Genomic DNA, 21,977 nt, shown 5'->3' on the forward strand with positions numbered 1-21,977 from the left:
AATGAGATTTTTGATCTATAAAATTAACAAATTTAAAAACAGTATCATTAACTGACAAACATCAAGTACCTAACATTAATAAATTATATGAATGAACTTTAAATTAAAATAATATTAAAATATATACATACATATATCACAAAAATAAGGCTGAAAATTTAGCAAACAAACAAATCAGTGACTTAACGAAAAAGATAATAGAATTAAAATTCTATCATCATGTGATTAAAATTATATTCGACTAAAATACTTAGTCACTTGAACTTCAGAGGGTAGTTCCGGTCGCGCAACAAACAGGGTGATGGCGGAAGAATGTGCCAAAGCTCCATCTGGTCTCAACGTGGCCAATCTTGTACTCTGCTCCTCTTCTTCCTTCTTAATCTCATGCTCTCTCTCCCTCTTTCTCTCGTTTCTCCTTCTTACCCCTTTTCTCCTTCTCTTCTACGCTCATCCCGTATCGTAGCGTCGGTATTTCCACGCGCATGTACGCCACAAACGTAGGCGTCGCAGCTTTAAGGACGACGCTCGTCTATGACGTCATATTTGTTTCATTCCGCCGTGCCAACACGCGTCCGGCTTGTCTTTTCAATATTGCAACTGTGTCATCTCGTTTATCTCGCTCCCTCTACTGCTCTTACCACCGCTTTCCCCGCGGCCTCCTCATTCATCGCCGCAACGTGCCAGTTCTATCACAGTATGTTTAACATGTCGCTTTTTTTTTATCTTTCCTCCCAGCTAATGCCATTGTCCCATATGCACACGTGCCCACAACGGAACGATTCTCGCGTTCATTTCCTGGTTTATCTTTGATTCAGCGACAATGCTATTAGCCCGATTACTGTTCACCTAATTATTTGCTACCGTGATGTTTTAACATTGGAACATTCTGTGATACAAACTAGACGTTTTAGATGATTATATATGGATAGGTTAATTCATAGTATAAAAAATAAGAAAGAATTATAGGTGAATTTTATAATTACAAAAATTTCAATATAAATACAATATATACTATAATTATATATTTATAAGAAATATAATTATATAATATAATTATATTTGTATGTAAATATGTATAATTTGAATATAAATATTATATAGTTGTATATGAATTATTATGTAATTATGAATGTTTTAATTGAATATGGACATAATTAATTTGATCACTTTATCATTTAGCGCAACCTCGGATAACATAAACAAATGCTTCTCCACTTTGACTAACGTTTTACTGATTCCGAAGAGAATTAATTATAAGATCTTCTTATAAAATTTCATTTTCAGTAGAAAAATGTTGAGATTGTCATTAATTAATTCGACAGAGTTCGCCACCATATGATAATAATCGGGAAAGAACTATTTATGAACGACGTTCACCCCATCGGCATTAAACGAACGAGACACGGATAAATATCATGATATTAATACGCCAGATAGCGAGGAAAACGTATCGTGCAGCTCACAAAGCGAATACACGAGTCGAGAATAACGAAGGTTACAAATATCCCCACCGCGTCAACTACCCCCGTCATCATCATCTCTTTTTTGCCGCGAATATCCGCTATGATTTTCCTCCCCGTTTCAATTTCTCCCACGCTTCCACTCCCTCCATTCATCCCCCTCTATCACATCGCTGCTTCTTCCACCCTGTCTCTACCGTACCTACCCTCGTATCACGCTGTCCTCCTTGCACCAGTACGCGCACTCTCCGGTTGCGTCTCTTTCAACCCATAGGAGAGCTCGTCATCCCTCGCGTTCTCGCGAGGACCACCGAGACGCGTCGCTTCGGTCGTGGTCCGACGTATGCCACAACGTCGTCGTGGCCGTCACCATCACCACCTTCGCACTCATCGTTGTCAGGTCCTCCGCGGCACGTATCAATCGCCAGGAGTCTGCCGATTACCGCGAATCCGTCGAGGCGCGAGTGTCGCGTAAGGACACAGTCGGGGTGGTGGACCCGTCATCCCGCTCGTGCGACCATGAAGGTCCTGCGGGCGCGAAGCGCGCCGACGAGATAGTCTACGAGGAAGCTGGCTCGCTCGTGGAAATCTCTCGGTTCACTTCCGAGAGTAGGACAATTACTCTCGTTCGAGAGGGAAAAAGCGGGTAGATCAATAGGCCAGCTGGTGTGCGTCGTTTTCGTAGCCAGTTGGTGTGACCGCACGGGGTGCGGCTCAGGATGGTGAAGGCACCGAGCGTGGCACCCGCCGGTGGTCCGGCGGGTGTCAGGAGGATCCATCCCGGTCCCGAAATTGCCATGAATCCGAGAAATCTGCCTACGGCATCCGCGAGCATGCCGCCTGCTATGCGAGGAGATGCAAACGCTGTCGGCAGAACGACACCCGTTTATTATCCTCAGGTAACATCGAGATCTCAATTACAATGATAGATATGTTTATGCGTAGAAAAAACGTGAATGTATATTCAACTGCCGAAGCATTGGGTCAGTTGCTCTGTACGGCTATTTTCCAAACCAACAACCGCGTTTTCCATTCACGGCACTTCTCCACTTTTATTTATTCTAAAAATGAAACATGTATTATAAATAATAAGAAATAAATAAACTGAAATAAGTATAAATGAATACACATCTTGTCGAAAGCTTTAATTTTACTTTAACTAAATCGTGTTTTGTTTTCTTTTAATTTATGATTTATACCTTGTGGAATTGTTATTCATACAGAAAAACAAAACATTTAGAATTTGATTTATTGCAACATATTTACAACAGCTTTATGATCATAGTATAACGTTACATTTGTATCTATATAAAATAAATTTTAAATAATGCAATATCGATATCGCCAACTAATACAATACTAAATCAAACAAAATTCTTACGTAACGTTTATTTTATATTTTTTCCGCATCTGTATTCTAAAAAGAAAAAAGTTAGAGCGTCTTGACAATTGAAATTTATTTACCGCATTTGCCATTGTAATCAGATCGATCTCGTCAATTGTTGACAAGATAAACTTGAATTTATTCATTGCTTGTTACTTTTGATATATTTTAGTAATTAATAAATAAATTTAATAAAATGATGTATATTTTTTAATTAACTTTTGAAAAAAAGTTTCTGAAAAATATATTGTGCTTTCTTCTATGTGCAGTTAATTATTTTCTTTTGCTATTATTATATATTTTTATTATTTATATACTTACCAACATGTTTAACTATATTTATTATTTTTAAATCAACAACAATTTTTGTTTTATTTATTATTTTGCTAAATAATTTTAATTAATTAAAAAAATGAATTAATACTGCAATGACAAGTTTTCTTTGGGTCAGATAAATAATAATATTATTTTCTAATCTTCTCATCCTTGGAGAATGAGGACATTGCTCGCGCTTCAAAATCCGTTTCCTGGGACCGAATGTAGGTCAATCTCCTCGAGAGAAACGCTCTTCGTTGACGACGGTTGAAATGTTTCCTTCGTCCGTCTCGTTGATCTCTACTAAATGGAGAATAAGCCGAATGAATCTTGTTACCGGAAACTGATAATACGATAGACATTAGACTACAATGCCATCACCATGGCGCGGGCAGAAGATAGCGGAACTCTATGCTTAGGAAAGGAATAATACAAGAACGGTAATAAAGTCCGGGAAATTACAGAAGTTTAATGCAGCGACTATTGCGATTTCCGATAACGTAGTTTGGTACAATGAGCCATGTATAGCTACAGAACTTCAATGAATGAAGCAGTTTACAGTACTCGATCACGCGCGCGCGCGAAAAGCGATACAATTTTTAACTGCCCTGCGGAAGACAATACTGACCTATACGAGAATGTTTTGTTTTTTTATTTTTTAAAAAGTGTGATTTCATGTTTCACAACATTCATAACAAGAAATATTTTTAATTCGGTATTTTCAGTCTTGAATATCAAATTTTTACCAAGGAAATTTACCGGAAATTTAATATTGCCGATAAATGTTTTAGCTCTTGTCTTGATCGGAAATTATATTTATAATTAATCCCGTATAAATTGAATTTTATTCTATATTATTAAAATTAATATTGCTTCGTAGCGAAAAGTAAAAAAAATAATAGTACGTTAAACCAGATCGCTACGTGAAGTGAAGAATTGATAATTCAGTCAGGGCTGAAAAATGTGAAAACTTTATAATGTAATTCTAACTAAAAAAGTATTACAAATAAAAATGACAAGTCTACGTACATGTTCTTGCAGTAATTTCATTTAGAGAGTTTTCTCGTTTCTTGATAGCATTGGACAGTAATTAGTTTTCAGATATTTTTCTTCCCTCGCGTTATCTCAGTTACATTCGCTTCTTATTTTAATTTTTGAAAAATAAACTCCTTTTATTATTAATTTTGAACACAAGATTATATTAAACCATCAAAAAGTGCTGTCGTCAAAATCATCTATCAGTTATCAATATAAATCAGTCTCGCACAGGGATTTCTTTGAAATACCATACTCCTACATTCGCGTAGATCGCTTCGTTTGTCAATCAATGTCCGTAACCCGTCGGAATTGTTCTCTGGTTGGGTTTCCGGGAATTTAATCGTGCCTGTTTGCGACAGGTGGACGTCTCGACGCAAGTAGACCTCCACAGCGGCTTCGGCGATCCTGGTGGTGTTATGGACTCCTGGGATCGTCGCGCGACGCCGTTGTACTCGCGCGAGGACATCAAAGAGCAGTACTGCATCACCAGTCGGCAGCTGGACGCCGTCGAGAAGTCCGGCGGCGGTTTCTTCGGATGCCTGTCCACAAGGGGACCATCGCCGTGCAGCTCTACCAGAAATTCCATCCTGTCGGCGTGCGTGCGTAGTGTTCCCAGCGACGAGAACCTCTGTGACGCGCCCTATCCTCGAAGACCCCTCCAAATTATGTATCGTCAGCCTTATCCGACTTATTCCCGCGGTTTATCGCGGTACGACCTTGAGGACGAGGCGGATTGGATCGAGAGTTCCTACTTTAGACGGCGCCCAAGATCGTTTTGCACTGTACCCGATCCGAAGAGGTGAGAAAGAAGATCGATCTCTTGCGGTAATAGACTTTTTCTGTCAGAATTCTAAACGCGAAAAACGACCCTAATCTATCAAGACAAGTCGACAAGTCGAGAAATTTAAACGCTTTGAAAAGCTGATGGTAATATATTTATTAATTTCCAAATATTGCGATATATGAAACTGCAATTCTCCGATAGCGATGAAAAAGTACTTCCGTAAATTTACAATTATATTAATGGACGTGAGATATTTATATATACATATATACATATATACATATATTTTTTTTAAATCAAATATAGTCTGTTCGGTTTCATATTCCAATTACAGTAATTACTATATCGTATGCAGTATACCTGCATACGCGAGATTGACACCTGCGAAAAGCGGTATTACCTTCGACTATTTGGCAATCGAGTGCTTCGGATATTTGGGGCAAATTACTCCGTCGAGACGCGTTTAGAATGTATATCTACTAATCGATTTATCGGTAAAGACTTTAGTAACGTAATTGATCGAAAGGCGTGTCGCAGTGCAAATGGTGAGCATGCAAAGGAAACGAAATTGAAATCTAAGGGGAAGAAACGTTCTTTTATCTACAATATAAACGAAAAAGTTGGAAATTTAAAAATTATTACAAATATATTATATTGTTGTTAGGAAAATCATACAATTTTACTAGAAAAATCTATTGTGAGTTTTTGCTAAGAGATCTATAAAAATCTGCAATTGTTAAATCTACAACATCAAATTTAACTTAAGTTGCACTACTGCTCCTACTCAATATATCATTATTTTATACTAAACTTTGATATCATGTAGTGCTAATTTGACACTATAAAATATCAAATTGGCACTACATAGTGTCATCCATTGTTTGTTTTAGTATAAAATAATGACATATTGAGTGGGCGACTTAAATTGGGTCAAATTTGACACTATAGATTTAACAGAGTGATGACGCTTTTTTATACAATTGATATAGCAAAAAAGTCATATTAGAAATTTATCTTGGCTTATATTGATCCGAGTATCTTCTATAGTTTTAGATAGATTTTATAAAAACGGTATTTATATAGCACGATGTTCCATCGACTGTTACGTGTAAAGCCTTCCGTGGTCTCCTCATAGCATAGTGTCTAGGGTTGAGTTTATTTCTGATTAACATGAGTGATGTACCGCCCCTTTATCAGCTTTTTAAGGTCAACTGAAAGCGGTCGATTAAAAAATTATGGTTGCGCAAAATCGCTGTGTATATGTGCAGAATATGCGGAAAAAAGTCTGGAGCTAATAGATAATGATGTGAATAATGTAAATATAGCATCTCGTGCTAATGATCTTATTTTAAGTTTATTAATTTTTCTGTTTATGCATTTATTTTTTACGTTTTATTACTTTACGGTAAAAATCTTTGTGCAATAACGTCATTTTTTAAAGATTAATGTATAAAATATACGTGTTTACATAAAATGGTCATGTACGCTTCGATAGAATGACACGTTGTCATTCTGTTTCCTTTACGATATACTCGTAACGCGTGTAATCGAATCATATTTGCAACAGTACGACCTATATATATTCGTTTGATATTTTAGCCCACTTAATTTTCATTATTAACGAAAATATATATTTTATTGAAAAATTCTCAACAGTATTTACTCAACTTTTAAAATAATTTACAAAATTTTAATTAATGATTACCATATAAATTTTATAAAAAAGCAGTACTTATTTTAATAAAAATTCAATTAATATGAATAATTTGAAGTGATAATAAATTAAATTGAAAAGTACTTTAGACATTTATAGAAGCATCCATCACCAATTTTGCTGATATTAATTGAGATATCGATTAACAATATAAATTATTGTTTAATGGTATTATAATTTTTGAATCTAAGCTTTTTATCGCGATAGGTACACTTGGGTCCCGGAGGACGAAGAATCCACGAAATTGGAAGGTCCACGACCAGTATTACCACCAGTAGTACCTCCTCCTCCTGCCTCCTTGACAACGATGCAAATATCACAAGCTCCAAAAGCAAAGCACGTGAGCTTCGCAAGATCGCACACGCTTACATCGTTTGAAGTCCCAAGGAACATAAGCCCTCCGAGGCCACATAATCCGGAACGTCTTATAGATTCGCAGCCGACTATGCAGAATACTATACTGCCTTTGTCCTTGCCCTTAGCTCATCCTTATCCTGGCGTTGAGCCACGTGTTCTCGTACTTGGTAAGTCGTGTATTTTAATATCACGATTGAATAGTTTCTTAACATAAACTATAAATATAAGAGCATAAAATAATTAATTATAAAATTCAGGGTTCCGTAAGTTAATTTTTTTTTTTTAAACTAAATTAAATTAAAGTTAACAGCCTTGAAAGTTTAATTTAGTTGAGTTAATTCATAGTGACATTAATTTAATTAAAAGTTAAGTTAATGGAAAAAAAGTAATTGAAAAGTTAAAAATTAAATTTACTTTATTTCATGATTTCAAGTTAACTTTTTTAAACTAAATTAAAAAACTAAGTAAAAAAATTAACTTTTTTAACTAACTAATTAAGAAGAAATTCACATATATATTTCACGGATTTTGATCAATTGCATAATCTTTTGCATGATTATTCTGGGGCACCAAAAAATAATCCCTACAAAGTAAACTGCTTTTTCAAGAAAATCGTGATTTTAGCTCACAACGACGCTTTAAACTTCTTTATTCTCTGTCTAAACGTAAATGAAATATTTGAAATTATTTAAAATTAGAAAAATACATTTCTGATAAACACGAATGTATAAGCATATAATTCGAGTATATTGTAGGATCCGTATAACGTCAACCCCTGGTGTTAACTTTTAAAAAATCAAATTAAAAGTTAATAGTTACCAATAAAACATAACTCTAATAAAGTTAAAAAATTAAGAGTCTAAAATATAACTAAATAAAGTTAAAATTAATTAATTTTTAACTTTTTAACTTAGCATTGTCCAATCTTGATAAAATTACAACTAAAATATTTTTATATTGGTTCTTAATAGTTGAAAATAAATTATTAATTTTTATTGAAATTTAATCTGAGGTTTCATACTGTGCAGCAACTGCGCACGGATGATCCATATCGTCCCGCTATTTTGATCCCAAGCCAAGTATCATAGATTATGTGGGGAAAGTAGTTAAAGCTATTTACTCGCGGTCGGTTTGTGATGGCAAAGCCTACTTCATGCTAGACTAATATGAATTAAAGAGAACTATAATATAATAAAATTTTTCACAATAAAATGAGCGAAGGAATACACTTAAAGTTGCAAGTGCAAAATAAATTTCTATTATTATACTGCATTGCAAAAATATTAACAAACAAAATACATAGTGAACTAAATTATATACTAGTGACTTCTTTTAATTTTTTGACAAGTTTGAAATTAATTTTGTTATTATAAATTTGCATAAGAAATTTATTTAAAGATTATTTATTTATAAAATAATTTATAATTATTTTATATTATTTTAATATAAAAATATTATTTGTTCTTTATTTAAATATTTCAAAGTACCAAATATTTAAAATTAATTAAAGTTTATTTCAAACAATTTCTTTCAAGTTTGTTATAATAAATCGACAAACTTTTATGCAGTTTACAAATCAATTCGAGGCCGATTTGTAGCAATTTATTTGTTCCAGAGAAACAACCTAAACGCGGTGCCATGAAGACTCAGGCGACGCAAACTGAGCTCCAGCCAATGTTTCGCGGTCGTATACTTCCGGTGACTCTCAGTCCTAGAACCATCCATCGTGTCAAGATGGTTTCTCAAGGTGCTCAAACTAATGGTGTTTTCAACGGTAGAAAATTAACCAAAAGTTACTCGGAAGCTGGACAGTTAGGAACGCCGCTTGGTGGCCAGGCTGGTGCGCCAGCAAAAGAGGAAACTGAACACGAGCCGCTTCATAGGACTCAAAGTGAAGAGCCACCAAGGTCACCTTTTCTTATTTCAACAACACCACCACCTATTCGCTCTGTCACCGCCGTTGTCGTTGAAGAAACTTTGCCAAATGGAGACATCGCAATTGTTCCTATTGGCGTTGTAAGTATTTTGATATCAACTCCTATATATTTTACAAAGAGCTTTAATCTGGAAGATTCATGTATATATTTTTGTACATTTAGTACATTTTTTGTACATTTTGTACATTTTTTTGTAGAATCATATACATTTTTTTCTGATTCAAGATATAATTTCAACGAATCGATAAAGAGTAATGATAGTAAACCATTTAATAGTACATTATCTATTCTGTGTTTATTCCAGTGTAACCAACATCGTAAATCCCTCGATATAGACGATCAGGAGATTTTTATAAATTTCAAACCGGCACCGGTGTCGCCTGATGCTCGCGCGCTTCTTAGCCGGATCTCCGAGCCCTCTCATCGATTCCTTCCTCTCCAGAAGACCTTCTCCGATGGCGAAATTCGTGTCGAGAGACGTGAACTTATTGGAGAAAGTAGCGAGCCAAGTTATCCTCACACTTGCAGAAGGAATCAGCAGGATTCTTGGGGCAGAACTGTCAGAACACCCGTCCAATTTTCCTCGACACCCGAGGATCTATCTTTATTGCGAAGCCTCTCGCCTCACGAGGATCATCACGAAGAGGTAGGTAAACATTTTGAAATGTATTTTAAAGATTGAAATTTATCGTAATATATCAAATAAAATGTTTGTAAAATAATCACATCTTTTTAGGAGTTCCATGAAAATCTAATACGTCGGGGTCTTTTTCGAAAAAGAAGCGTATCTCTTGAGGATGGTGTACAAGGTCTATCATCAGATGATTTTATGCTTCCTAGGTCACTTCCAACTTCCCCTACATCACCAACCGCAGCAGCAAGTGTGTATTATAATGCAATTAATAACTACTTATGCTAATGTTGATAAAGAAATTCTTGTAGAATGTAATCAATGATACTTTTTAGCAACACGAAGAATTTCGCAGACCCCGAAGGACGATTCGTTGCCCACCTGCACCTTACTGCACACTGCAGTCTATCCGCCTGCTTTTAGTACTGGGACTAGTGTCGCCGGTACTAGTATCGTCGGCCAGGTGACTTCACCGTTTGCCTCCAGTGATTCTTTAACGAATGACGTGACTAGGGACCACAGCGATGGAATATGGAACGAGTCGCAAGCGACAGTTCTTCAAGCTGATTCGTTAGCTCTATTGACACCATCTTCGAGGAGAAGACATCTCCTGCTTTTACAACATCAGCAACGTTCCTCAATGGATACCGAAGCTCTGGACGTGGAAGACGAGGTGGAACCTTGCCCACCGAGTCCGAGAATACGTTTGGAACCAGCCACTCCGGTGCAACCCCTCACACCAAGGTAGATTAGGATTCATTTTAATAAAATCTCTTCGGTAGAGAATATTAAAGTTATTAGTAGTTGCGGAGCAACCATAATCCGATACTCTGATCAAAAGATATCAAGAGATTCTCGTATCGGTATTCTGTTTTGCATATTATTTTACTTATAGAAGGTACTTTTTACAGACGGTCTTACAGAATACAAGATCTGTTACCAGTACAGTTTCAACAAATTTACAATGATGTATCCACAGCAGCACATTTTTATGCGTACGATATGTAAGACTATAACACATTCTGATTTGGTTTCACAGTAGTTCCCCAATTTTAAATTCGATATTTTCGAAGCAAATCATGCTTAGAATACATATCTCAAAATATATTATTGTACATAATCATTTTGTACATAAATTAATTATATTTGAGTTAATTATATTTGAGTGGACATATATTTTTGCATACAATACAAATGAAATGATAGATAATAATTTCAATAATTGGCATCACTTTTTCTATGATAACTTTTTTCATAAAAGGAAAATTCTATGGATTTATTTTTTATAATTTAAAAAAAATATTAAATATTTAGTATGGAAATTGCAGAATAATGTTCGCTCAAGTGTGTTCATTCCTCCCAAAAATTTATAAATACATTAAATAATATAATGCAATATATTATAATTATATTATAATTTTGTAAATATTTTTTTCTCGGCTTTTTGCAATCATTATTAATATTTATATATACTTTATATTTTTGTTTGACTTTTTATTTTATGTTTGTATAATAAAATGTTAAAAGATGTTATTATAATCTTCCAATATAGCAATAGTGGATACGTGCTTAGGAATTTGAAACAACGAACAGACATTTATTATCCTTACCCTTAAAAAATATATTATCGTCAATGTATATATTTTTTCCTTAGTAATGTTACAATCAATGTACATAAAATGTTTAGCCCATAACATTGATACCCTGCTTTTTCTTCAAATCTTTTTCTCCATACATTTAAATTAAAATTTATGTTCATTCCTCTCCCCAGTATCGAATCATCTATTTCTGCGAGTAACGGCCGACCGAGAAGTGGATTACGCCGCGCGAGTCCAGGTCCGCCGTTGTCTCAACCCCAGTCGCAGTCGTCGAGCGAGTTCGGTTTGAGCCTAGCGAGGACCGACTCGGGCGGACGCACGAACACTGATATTTCCGAGACCTCCGAGGATTATGTCACTGCCAATACTTCTACGGAAACTGGGACCACTACAGGCACGTCCGCCACGACCAGTTCCTGGTCGAGGCCACCGCAGACATCCAGTGCTGCGGCATCGGCGCCCGCTTCGACCACCGCGACCGCCGCTGAAGGCAGCTCCTTCGAAAGCGCAAGCTCAATTTACAGTCTGGCGAGGAGCGAGGTAAATGCTCGTTAATTACATTTTAATTATGCCGGAGGGATGTTATTCAAATTAAACAATTTAAATAAATTTACAAGATAATCGCTATACATACAATATAACTGCACATTATTACTTTTTTGTTACTTTTGAGACAAATTTAGTTTTTAATTTTAATTTCTAATTTTTTCTTTTAATTAAAAATGTATTGAAAATGGACTTAAGACTTTATATAATTTTTACTTTATATTACCGATCTAATTTAAACTTTAATTTAAACTTTAATTTTTCGCAAAATAAAATTCATTTAAAGTTAATTAAGCAACAGAATAGTATATAGAATTAGTATATTAGCAAAAAAAAATTTAATAAAAATTTGTATTTTATATTATTAGGCTGTTATCGAGGAGCCATGTAGTCCGCCACCAATTTTAGAAGAAGCGGAAATTGCATTTGGATTAGAACTACCTCCACCGGCAATGAGGTCTAGTAGCAGCAGTAGTTCAGGTAGCTACGACCTAAAGGACGCAATGACGGACCCGAATAATGATTTAGAGCAAGTCGCTCCACGCAGTGGACATACCTCAGAGACTGAATTGGATCGAGATGTAAGTTTACAATATTATATAATTTATAAAAATTTTATTTTTGTTTCAAATTTGTGAAAAGTTCGAAGACGTTTACAGTGAAATTACATGTAGCTGTAAGATATATAAAATAAAATAAAATTTTTATTAATCGCAAAAGATTTATTGTTTCATTTTAAGGAGGGTCATCGATCGTCGTCCGGAGGTTACGCCGAATCGCCACCTGACGTTCGCATGTGGAGCGAAGAGGAACGTCGTCGAAAAAAGAAAACTTTCAGCTTAGACTTCCTCGGAGGAACATCGAGCAACGTAGAATTGGAGCACTCCGCGGAACCAGTATATCCGGAGAACGTCGAGGTCAGCCCGACTCCTAGCCATCGTCATAGATCGCGCAGCAAGCCGACGTCGACTCGGAGTCCTCATCGGAATAATAGAAAACGGGACTCTGTGCAACAGTCGACGCAAATACAGCAACAACAAGTGCTCAGAAGTCCACAAAAGGAGGAATGGAGAATGGAGCAAACCGAAGATGGTCCACACGCGCCGACGTCCGACGATTCAAGCTGCAGTCATCATTATCATATGCATCATCATCACCATCATCACATGCATCGGGAAGGTGCAGAGAACGCGAGACATCGTCGGACCAGGGAAAGCCCAAGAAGAAAGACCAGTGGTTATATTTCTACCAGAAGACGCAGCAATGAGGTAAGCACGACTTGCATGATGATCGTTAATGTACTCGGTATATTTTGTTATTCTTTTATAAAGAAAAGATTATACAGAAAGAATGGTTTGCTAAAGTAATTAAAAATTTGGCTAGATCTGAAAATAATTTTATTGGATCCTCAAATTATGTAATAATTTAATATCAATTATGTATTGGAACAAAAGTGCTACTTTATTTGTATGTATTATGTTTTAAAAAATTTTATATGATTTTAAAAAATTTAACAATTAAAGTCAAAATGCTTCTTTTATTTAATCAGTGATAAATCTTTACTCAGCAAAAAATCTTAAAAACATTTTAAAAAATTTTGTAAAGAAAATTTTAAGCTTTCACGTTAGAAAATCAAAAATTTTCGCAGATTTTTTTTTCGGTTACGTTTCAGGCCTACAAAATAAGAAGAAAGCTTCCTGTTTTGTTCATCTCGTTTTCTATATCTATATATATAAAAACTATCAAATACACAAGGGCTCAAAAAACATAATGGCCTCTTAAAAGAAGAGATTTTAAGCTTTTTTATTGTAATTTAAATTTTGTTCATTTTAACAAAATTACAGCTGTTTAAATTTGGAAGCATCATAGTGTTATAAAATCCAATTCAATAGAACGCTTAAAGGTTAGTTTACGCTTCATATTATGTAACTACAGAATTTTCGTTACTGTAGTTACATGGTGAAACATAGAAACTGATTACTAAAATTTTAAATAAGAAAAATCCAATATTTGGCCGAAGCTGATCTCAATGCTTAAATACATATTTCTTGAATTTATATACATTTTGATTCCAGAATAATCACTTATTAAATTGTACCAAAATATCATTTATTAAATTATACAAACAATTTAATAATTTTTTAATAAGTATCTTTTAACAAGAATACAACGTTTTAAATCCGAAAAAACATTTTGGCGCGCAATATGCAGAATCAGAATGTATTGTACAATATATAAAATTACATAAGAAATATGTATTTAAGCACTAAGATCCGTTTCGATCAAATATAGAGTTTTTTTTACGTAAAATTTCATTTATATTCATATCGGTCTAATAATTGCTTGATATTGTGATTGCTAAAATGTCAAAACTTCTTGCAGTACATTCATTATATTTGAGATTTTTATTTAATTATTTTGATGTTTCAAAAAATCATTTTCTGTATTCAATTAAATTTGTAGATATCTTAGCAAAATAATTTTTTTTTTGTATAATTCTTTCTTCTTCGCACATTCTATATCTATAAACAATCGCGTTGCAGGATAAGAACGCGGCATTAACGGGCAGTTTACCGCGAAGAAAGTCCCGTGTCGCGGACGACATAGTTTGTTCTAGTCGCTTGAGTCCTGGACGTTATCAGCGTAGTCCAGGACACAATGGTCAGCGAGCGCTCGTTATAGAAGCACAAAGTCCGGAGGCGAGACTGAAAGCACTGTCGGCGGAATCGTTGAGATCCGTCAGTCCGGGCAGCGACAGCGTCTTTTATAGCGAGAGCGCAGATCAGCCTTGCATCTCCGTTGCCGCTTTGGATGCTGCGCACTGTCATCATTGTGGCAGAGAGGTGATATATTACTTATCGTGCATTATTCATTTGTCTTTCACTTTAACCCTTTGCTCCGAGGTGACCTCTTTGCGAGGACAATATTGTTTCGTCATTTGAACGCGCTCTCTATAAATGGAAATGTGTTCAATTTTATATCATTTTTCTTTCTAATTATGCTTTTGACTTTTATATGATATTAATAATGCATTACAAGAATTACTTTGAATTGTCTAATGGCTAAGAGGAAACTTTAAGTGCAAAGAGTTAATAGGACTTAATGACATTATATTGTACTTGCTTACGATCAAAAGCTTTCTTGTAACAATTTTTAAAAATTAGAAAGATAAACGTAAAATGCACTTCTGCAGCTTTATTGTAGTTTCAAATTAGAGCATTTTCTTGCGAGTAAAAAATATGCAGTATATTTGTTACATATTTAATTTCTGCAACTTTCTAAATATTGAATCAAGAAAATTATTATTATTTCCTTAAAATTTTGCCATTTCGAATGTAGTATTCCTCCAAATAGTTATTTTTACCTTAAATATCTCGTTTATTTTTTGTAGTCTGCTTGTACAAATGTTAATTGTACAAATAATTTTTTCATTTGCTTGATATATTAATGAGTTGTATAAATAAATAGCGTTCATAGGAATAACATATAGATTTATGCTCTGCTTTTGAAACTAACTTTGATACATTTTCCTACATATCATTTTAACGAATATCATTTAAAAAAAAAAATAAGACTGTATTACAAGTAAAAATATTTGTATTAAAATACAAATATCTGTGAAGTTTACATAATTTTTTTAAATAATAAAAAATATTTACATATATTTTAATAATTATAAAAAAATCAAATCTCGTTCTACTTTTTCCACTTTTGATATAAATTTTATTGAAATAAATAAATTCCATAAGTCTTTTAAAAGATTGTAAATATTTATCTTAAAAATTAAAATAATCGAGAATAGAACAGAATTTTAATATCATGAACTATTAGCATCTATGCATTTCTTTAGATTAGATTTTAATATCATAAATGCTCAACTGCACGTAGAAAATTAAATATGAATGCAAAGTAGTACTTCTTTCTATCTACTTTCTATCTACTGTCAATCTATCTGCCTTCTTTCTCTATCGTGTGTGCCCTCCTGTTGCTTCACTCCCGAGGTGTCGGAAGAGATCGTTCGACCACCGGCAGGTTTTGCGGACTCCCCAGAAGGACACAGAACATCTTCCAAGCACGTTACAGGACATCGGTTGTACAAGAAATTTGACAAGAGGTACAGATCGGAAGATCGAGGAGATCGTAGACATCGTCGTAGCAGTGCCGGTAGATCGGATATTCGGGCCAAATCGGAAGAAAGAGCCACTCCCCGACCAGGAAGTAGAGGTTCAATCGATGACATGGGCAGAAGAAGATTGCAAGCTCGAAGTACTGATGCTAGTATGGAAATTCTTACAGGTAAATTAAAAAATATATATGTTAGAGATAAAAAGTAAAATATTTAAATCAAATTTATACATCATTTGGAAGGTTGAATTCTATCTTTTTCAATTATTTTTCAGTTATACTTTTAATATATAAAATTTTAAACTTTTTTTAATAAATAATGTTAGAACAAAACTAAGAGTGAAATTTAAATAAAAAAGAATGAATAAGAGTAAAATTTAACACAAATAATATATTTATCATTTAATGCATTTAATTAATTTAAAATTTAATGAATAATATTTGTCATTTCTTCATAATGATAGGAAGAGAAGATGAGGATACTTATGTAGAACCGTACTTAAGTAGCGAATGGATTTATATCGGGGATCTCGAGGAAAGTCACGTATGGAGAAGGCCTGACAGCAGAGATGGTGACGACGAAGATAGTATCCATAAGGAGCGACGGGATTCTCAAGAATCTACGGAGAGCGAGAAGAATTTTAAGAAGAGATATCAAGCGGCTACGCATAGGATGGTACATCGAAAAAGCAGCGGTGAAATGTATAAAAGGATACAAACGAAATGTTTCGGTAAGTCAGAGATTAAAAAAGTTTCTAAAATTATTTTGAAATTTAACATAAAGTTTTTACTTTCTTTTTCTCATATCTTTTATGTTTTATCATTTTATAATGGATTACTGGCATGTAAAAAAATTGAAACTTTTTAACGAAGCAACTAAAAAGAACTTTATAAGAAATGACAGCTCAAGTGAAAAATATTTGCAAAATGTTTGAAAGAAATGATAATAAAAATATAGCTTAATTTCTCGATGGTTCCAGTTTAAGTGTACATAAATCATATGAACTTTCGAGATGTTAATCTTTTAAGTGTAAATCCGTGAACACCTATTAGCACGATCGTTAATCACGGTTTTATCGGTGCAGCTGTTCTATAATCGTTCGTGTCTATGTTAGAAATTCTTAAGCCGTATTCCAAAATCTCTACGTCGTGAGATCATTCGGCGGATGGCGGATGACGTCCAACGCAGCACAAACGTGCCGCTTTAACGCCGATTCACGCATCGTCGAAGAATGTTCTTAAACCGTTTCGCGAAAGCATCCTGTGATATATCTGCTATAAAAAAAGAGATTTAGATAGACAGCTAACGGGGGCAAGATGAAGGCGAAAAAGAAATGTAGAAAAAGAAGTAGAGGAAGGAAAAAGGAAAAAAGGAGGTAATGACATGAGATAGAAGAGATACATAAACAAATAGATCATGGTGTCAGAAAGTTAAATAGATAAAATTTATTTCAATCATCTGACATAATTCTTCTGAAGACAATCGAAAAGATTGGAGATGGAGAATAATACAAATTAAATTGAATAGATGCAGAGAGAAATAAGGATTATAATAAAATTACACTTATAACATTATATGCATAACTGTGAGCACAAAGCGAGTTGTCATGAATATTCAAAATTATTTAAATGAAGAAAAAAAAAAGAGAAAGCGAGAACAAGAGACGCAGAAATTAAAATTAAGAGGTCAAGAAAAGAAGAGAAAAGAATTAGGTCATGAGTCAACAAGTAGAAAAAGACATGGATAAAGAAAGAAAGGCCGGTACAGAGGGAGAGAGGCCTTCTTCCCGATTCTTTAAATAAGCTCCGCGTAATACTCTCGTCTAAATATAATCCACCCGAGCAGCCATCGAGCGAGACATTAAGTCCGGCTCGTCCGTGGTGAAGAAGGAAACCAAAGTTAGGGGAGAAGTGATTTGTGCTCGCGCGAAGACGATGAAGAAGCGCAGCGGCGCTCGCGAACCGCAGGAACGTGCGAGGGTACCGGAGGGATCGGCGGGGCGGTGACTCGAAGAAGGAGCTTTTGGCTGGCAGTCAGTGGGTCAGGGCGCCGAGTCGCATTCCTCGAGGCTGCTGGCTCGAGACATCGTCTTCGCGAATCCGCCGTTTTCTGTGTACACTCGTAAGTTCATCCTCGATCGCGCGCGAACGGAGCTTCGTCTTCCGGTCGGAGGTGCGGTGAAAGAAATTTTGCCGATATCAAACTACAGATTAAGATTGAGATTGAATTGAATTCTAACCAATTAAAAGAAAGAAAATCAATATAAGTTTAGCGAACTTTAAACGGTCAGAGATTCCAATTCAATCTCAATTTTAATCTGTGGTCTGATAAATTTCTCTTCAATATCGAAAAAGTGGAAGAATTCGAGAAGAAGATAGCCTATGAGTGATAAGTCTCTTGCTGCCTTGAATTTGTTCCGTTGACAACCGACGATGGTGTGCAACTCCGCGGGTTCTGAGTGCACGACGGAAGTGGACAAGGACGTGACATTGAAGCAAGCTCTGGAGGAGCTGCTTAAGTGCATGCTCAGAGTCTGGTGTAGGGAGGGTCAAGCTCTGGCGAAATTTGGTGTGACGACGACAGGTAACGGGATGAAGTTTTATTTTTAAATATAGAAAAAAATATTTTGAAAAAGAAGTAAAAATAACAGTTGGATTGATCAATAATGATGAATGATGTTTTAAGCAAAATTTTTTCAGTTAAAAGATCTCGTACTAATTATATAATAATAATTATAAAATAATTATTATAAAAAGTTGTTTCAGTTAAACATCGATTTTATGATATTTGATAACTTATCAGAGTTACTGATCGAATATCTCCATATAAATATATTTAAAAATGGACAAATTTCTGGACATTTTTTCTGTAACACCATTTGAAAGCTGCTGCTTTGGGTCTAATCAAATCTACAATTCACAATATGTGTTTTAAGTTTTTAACCGTGTAGGTATGTATGTATATAACTATACATGTGTCACACAGTACATAAAAATGTCAGACATACTAATGAATTAGCCATCAATACAGATACAAATATATCGATACACACACTTCACTTTTTTTCTCCTCAAAGTTGAAACTTTGCAAATCATACTAAGATTCAATACATTAATACATTACGATAATGTTTATTCTATCGATAATGTTTATTCTAAAAAATATGTTAATATACAGAAAGAACGGTTTTATTGAGGTATTTAAACATTTAGTTATATAAATACAGATCTAAAAATAATTTTGTTGAAACATTAAAACAATTATGTAGGACGCACAAACTGGTTACTAGAATGTTAAAACTTTTTGTAGTATTATTCAACTTAAGATTTCTACGTATAACTATTTTGATGGTCCAATAAAATTATTTTGAGATCTGTATTTAGCTAAATTTTTAATATTTTATAACCAATTTTTATTTTACCAAAATCGGTCTTAGTATATAAAACAAGATATTTTCTTTTAAAATCTTCTCGTTTAAACTATAATATTTCATGGAAGTTATCTTTTCGGTCAAGCGACACTTAATTATAATTACGACATTTCCTAGAGAGTCTTACAACTACTTGAAGAGACTGCGAAGATAATTTATATTTATGACTTAATTTCTATTCATAAAGCACTATCTGGCGTCAAATTAACAACGAACAAATATCTAGCAAAGGTGCTATATCTCGACAAAAGTTAAAAGGTGTACCGCTAACAACACTGAACGTCGGCCAAGAATTGCCGAGGCATGATTTCGATGTCTCAATAAGTGCACCTGCCATTACAAAGTATCTAGTACAACTCGTGTATCGTAAGAAGATTTAATTCATTGATAAAACGTAACGTTTTACGCCTGACATTTACAATTATGGCATTATTGGTGTCGCGACATTTTTCTAATCGGGCTCAAATCGATCAAAGCATCCATAGATGGGACATACGACGATGACTCTAGGGGATACATGGGGTATTACACCACCTCATTACCTCTTGACAACTGCCTCTATGTATATCCGGCAGTGCTTATGATGCCGTATATGATGAACTTCGCGCGCATCAAGTTGTGCTTTTTCCAGCGTCTTTCACGTTCATGATCAAAGAGAAGACTAAAATGGATAAAGCTTGCAATGACGCAAAAATAAAAGTAGCACTATGATGGTACGATGACGGCGATCGAAGTCACCTCTGTATTATGAAGGAAAAGGTCTGAGCTCTAAATATGCTCGATTACGTTTGTAGCTCATGCTGACGCGGCGCTCCGCGCCTTTTTGCATTGAACATCTACGTCGCCATCGTGCCATCGTCAATACATTTTTCTTCCGCTTCGGCCCTTTTCTGATCTAGAGCGACCGATTTGCTTGCCCGATTGTGCTCGCGTGGACATAATCGTGTCGCATCTATTCTTGTGATACGTCACTCGATACCACATAGCATGGCTGTAAAGCGCGAGGCTTAACAATTTAAACCATTTCATGCGAGTCCCTTTGTCCAAGTATATTAAAAGCGACAAAATGTAATCCGTTCGGATTTGCATATTAAATGCTACTGTAAGAGGAAAAATTAAAATGTACTAATCTTTTGTGTTTCAACATACGAAATTAAGATAAAAAGAATATAATGTGCGTTTTTCTTCATAAACATTAGGTATATAGTATATATAATAAAGATTAAAAAGTATTATATACAGAATAATTATAATATATAAAATAATTGTTATAAAATTCGATATTATAATTAAATTTTTTTTGCCAAATTTTAAGTATAAATATTTAGGTGTTTTTTAGGTGTTAAATAAATTAATAATTACGATTACCATCGAATTAGTAACAATCTGTGAAATTTTGATTTAATAATATTTTAAAATATACATATTTCTTTTTGATAAATGTAAAAAAGATAAAAAAGATAAAATGTATATGTTAATTTTCAATTTTGTAAAATGCAAAAATTCTCTAAAAAGTTAATTTTCAATTTTGTAAAATGCAAAAATTCTCTAAAAAGTTAATTTTCAATTTTGTAAAATGCAAAAATTCTCTATGAAAAAGATAATTCTGTCAATCGCAAAGGATTTCAACTTTCTAATTTCTTTAATTTCATGAGAAAAAGCTGTAGCTACATTTTATATTTGCAGAAAGCGACAAGAGGGTAGTTGTGAAACGCGAAGCTGGCGGCGAATTTGGATTTCGTATTCATGGCTCAAAGCCCGTGGTAGTTTCCGCGATCGAGCCAGACACGCCCGCGGAGAGTTCCGGTCTCGAGGTTGGCGACATCATCATGTCGGTAAACGGCAGAAGCGTTATGGACGCCACGCATTCGGAGGTCGTAAGACTGGCGCACTCCGGTACGGATGTTCTGGAATTAGAAGTCGCAAGAACTTGCAACGTTTTGGCGCCGCGTGTTGCACGTATCGGAGCGAAGGAGACCGCTGAAGAAGCACCACTCTATTCGGGATACTTATGGAGAAAATCCACATCGTCGTGCACGGAAAAATGGGTTCGACGATGGTTCGCTCTTCGTCGTGACAACTGCCTGTATTGTTATAAGACTGACTCGGTAAACGAAATTTATTATTTTTAAAAACAAATTTGTGACGTAAGCTTATTGCATACCAGGTGCCTGCGAATATCTAGAAAATTTTTATGAAAAGTCATAACAAGAGAAATATCTTCAAGTATATTTAATAAAAAATAAACAAGATACTTATTTATTTTTTTATTTAAAAGTAAAAAATAGAATCAATGTAATTTTGAAAATTCGAAGTAGAAATTGCCAAGAATTGATTTACCCAAGTCGAAAGTCAATTCCGACTTAAAGTGCACTTATCGTAACAGGATTCGCAACCGGTGGGAGCGGTAATGCTTCTCAAGTACGATGTGGAGCAAACGCCTGAATTGAGAATACACGGTTTTGCGATAAAGAAAAAAGGTGCTCCAACATTACGACTGGCGGCTGATACTGAAGAAGCGGCAGCTCGATGGATTACGGTTATTCGTGAAGCTGTTGAGAGGAACAATCAGGTAATGCAAAGTGAATTGCTATACGAATTGTTTAATGTCTTTCCGATTATTTATTTAAAATAATTATATTTTAAATATAATTTTT

General features: G+C 34.6%; 1 protein-coding gene across 3 annotated transcripts in view; it reads left to right on the forward strand.

Annotated features, from left to right (window-relative positions):
- Positions 1 to 2,179: 2,179 nt before the first annotated feature.
- Positions 2,180 to 21,977, forward strand: part of LOC108694685 (beta-1-syntrophin) — a 21,363-nt gene continuing 1,565 nt past the window's right edge. The window contains exons 1-17 of one of the 3 annotated variants that reach the window (XM_018204327.1): positions 2,180 to 2,359; positions 4,557 to 4,996; positions 6,903 to 7,219; positions 8,668 to 9,068; positions 9,294 to 9,635; positions 9,726 to 9,870; positions 9,956 to 10,364; positions 10,532 to 10,624; positions 11,392 to 11,758; positions 12,133 to 12,345; positions 12,505 to 13,032; positions 14,308 to 14,607; positions 15,766 to 16,060; positions 16,354 to 16,620; positions 18,312 to 18,473; positions 21,007 to 21,428; positions 21,707 to 21,892. In XM_018204327.1, the coding sequence (XP_018059816.1) occupies positions 2,180 to 2,359; positions 4,557 to 4,996; positions 6,903 to 7,219; positions 8,668 to 9,068; positions 9,294 to 9,635; positions 9,726 to 9,870; positions 9,956 to 10,364; positions 10,532 to 10,624; positions 11,392 to 11,758; positions 12,133 to 12,345; positions 12,505 to 13,032; positions 14,308 to 14,607; positions 15,766 to 16,060; positions 16,354 to 16,620; positions 18,312 to 18,473; positions 21,007 to 21,428; positions 21,707 to 21,892 (5,067 nt within the window). Of the gene's footprint in view, positions 2,360 to 4,556; positions 4,997 to 6,902; positions 7,220 to 8,667; positions 9,069 to 9,293; positions 9,636 to 9,725; positions 9,871 to 9,955; positions 10,365 to 10,531; positions 10,625 to 11,391; positions 11,759 to 12,132; positions 12,346 to 12,504; positions 13,033 to 14,307; positions 14,608 to 15,765; positions 16,061 to 16,353; positions 16,621 to 17,833; positions 18,063 to 18,244; positions 18,474 to 21,006; positions 21,429 to 21,706; positions 21,893 to 21,977 lie in introns of those variants that run through there. The other 2 variants (XM_018204326.1, XM_018204325.1) reach the window with 2 other exon arrangements.

This window comes from Atta colombica, unplaced genomic scaffold (genome assembly GCF_001594045.1).
Source record: "Atta colombica isolate Treedump-2 unplaced genomic scaffold, Acol1.0 scaffold121, whole genome shotgun sequence".
Classification (NCBI taxonomy): Eukaryota; Metazoa; Arthropoda; class Insecta; order Hymenoptera; family Formicidae; genus Atta; species Atta colombica.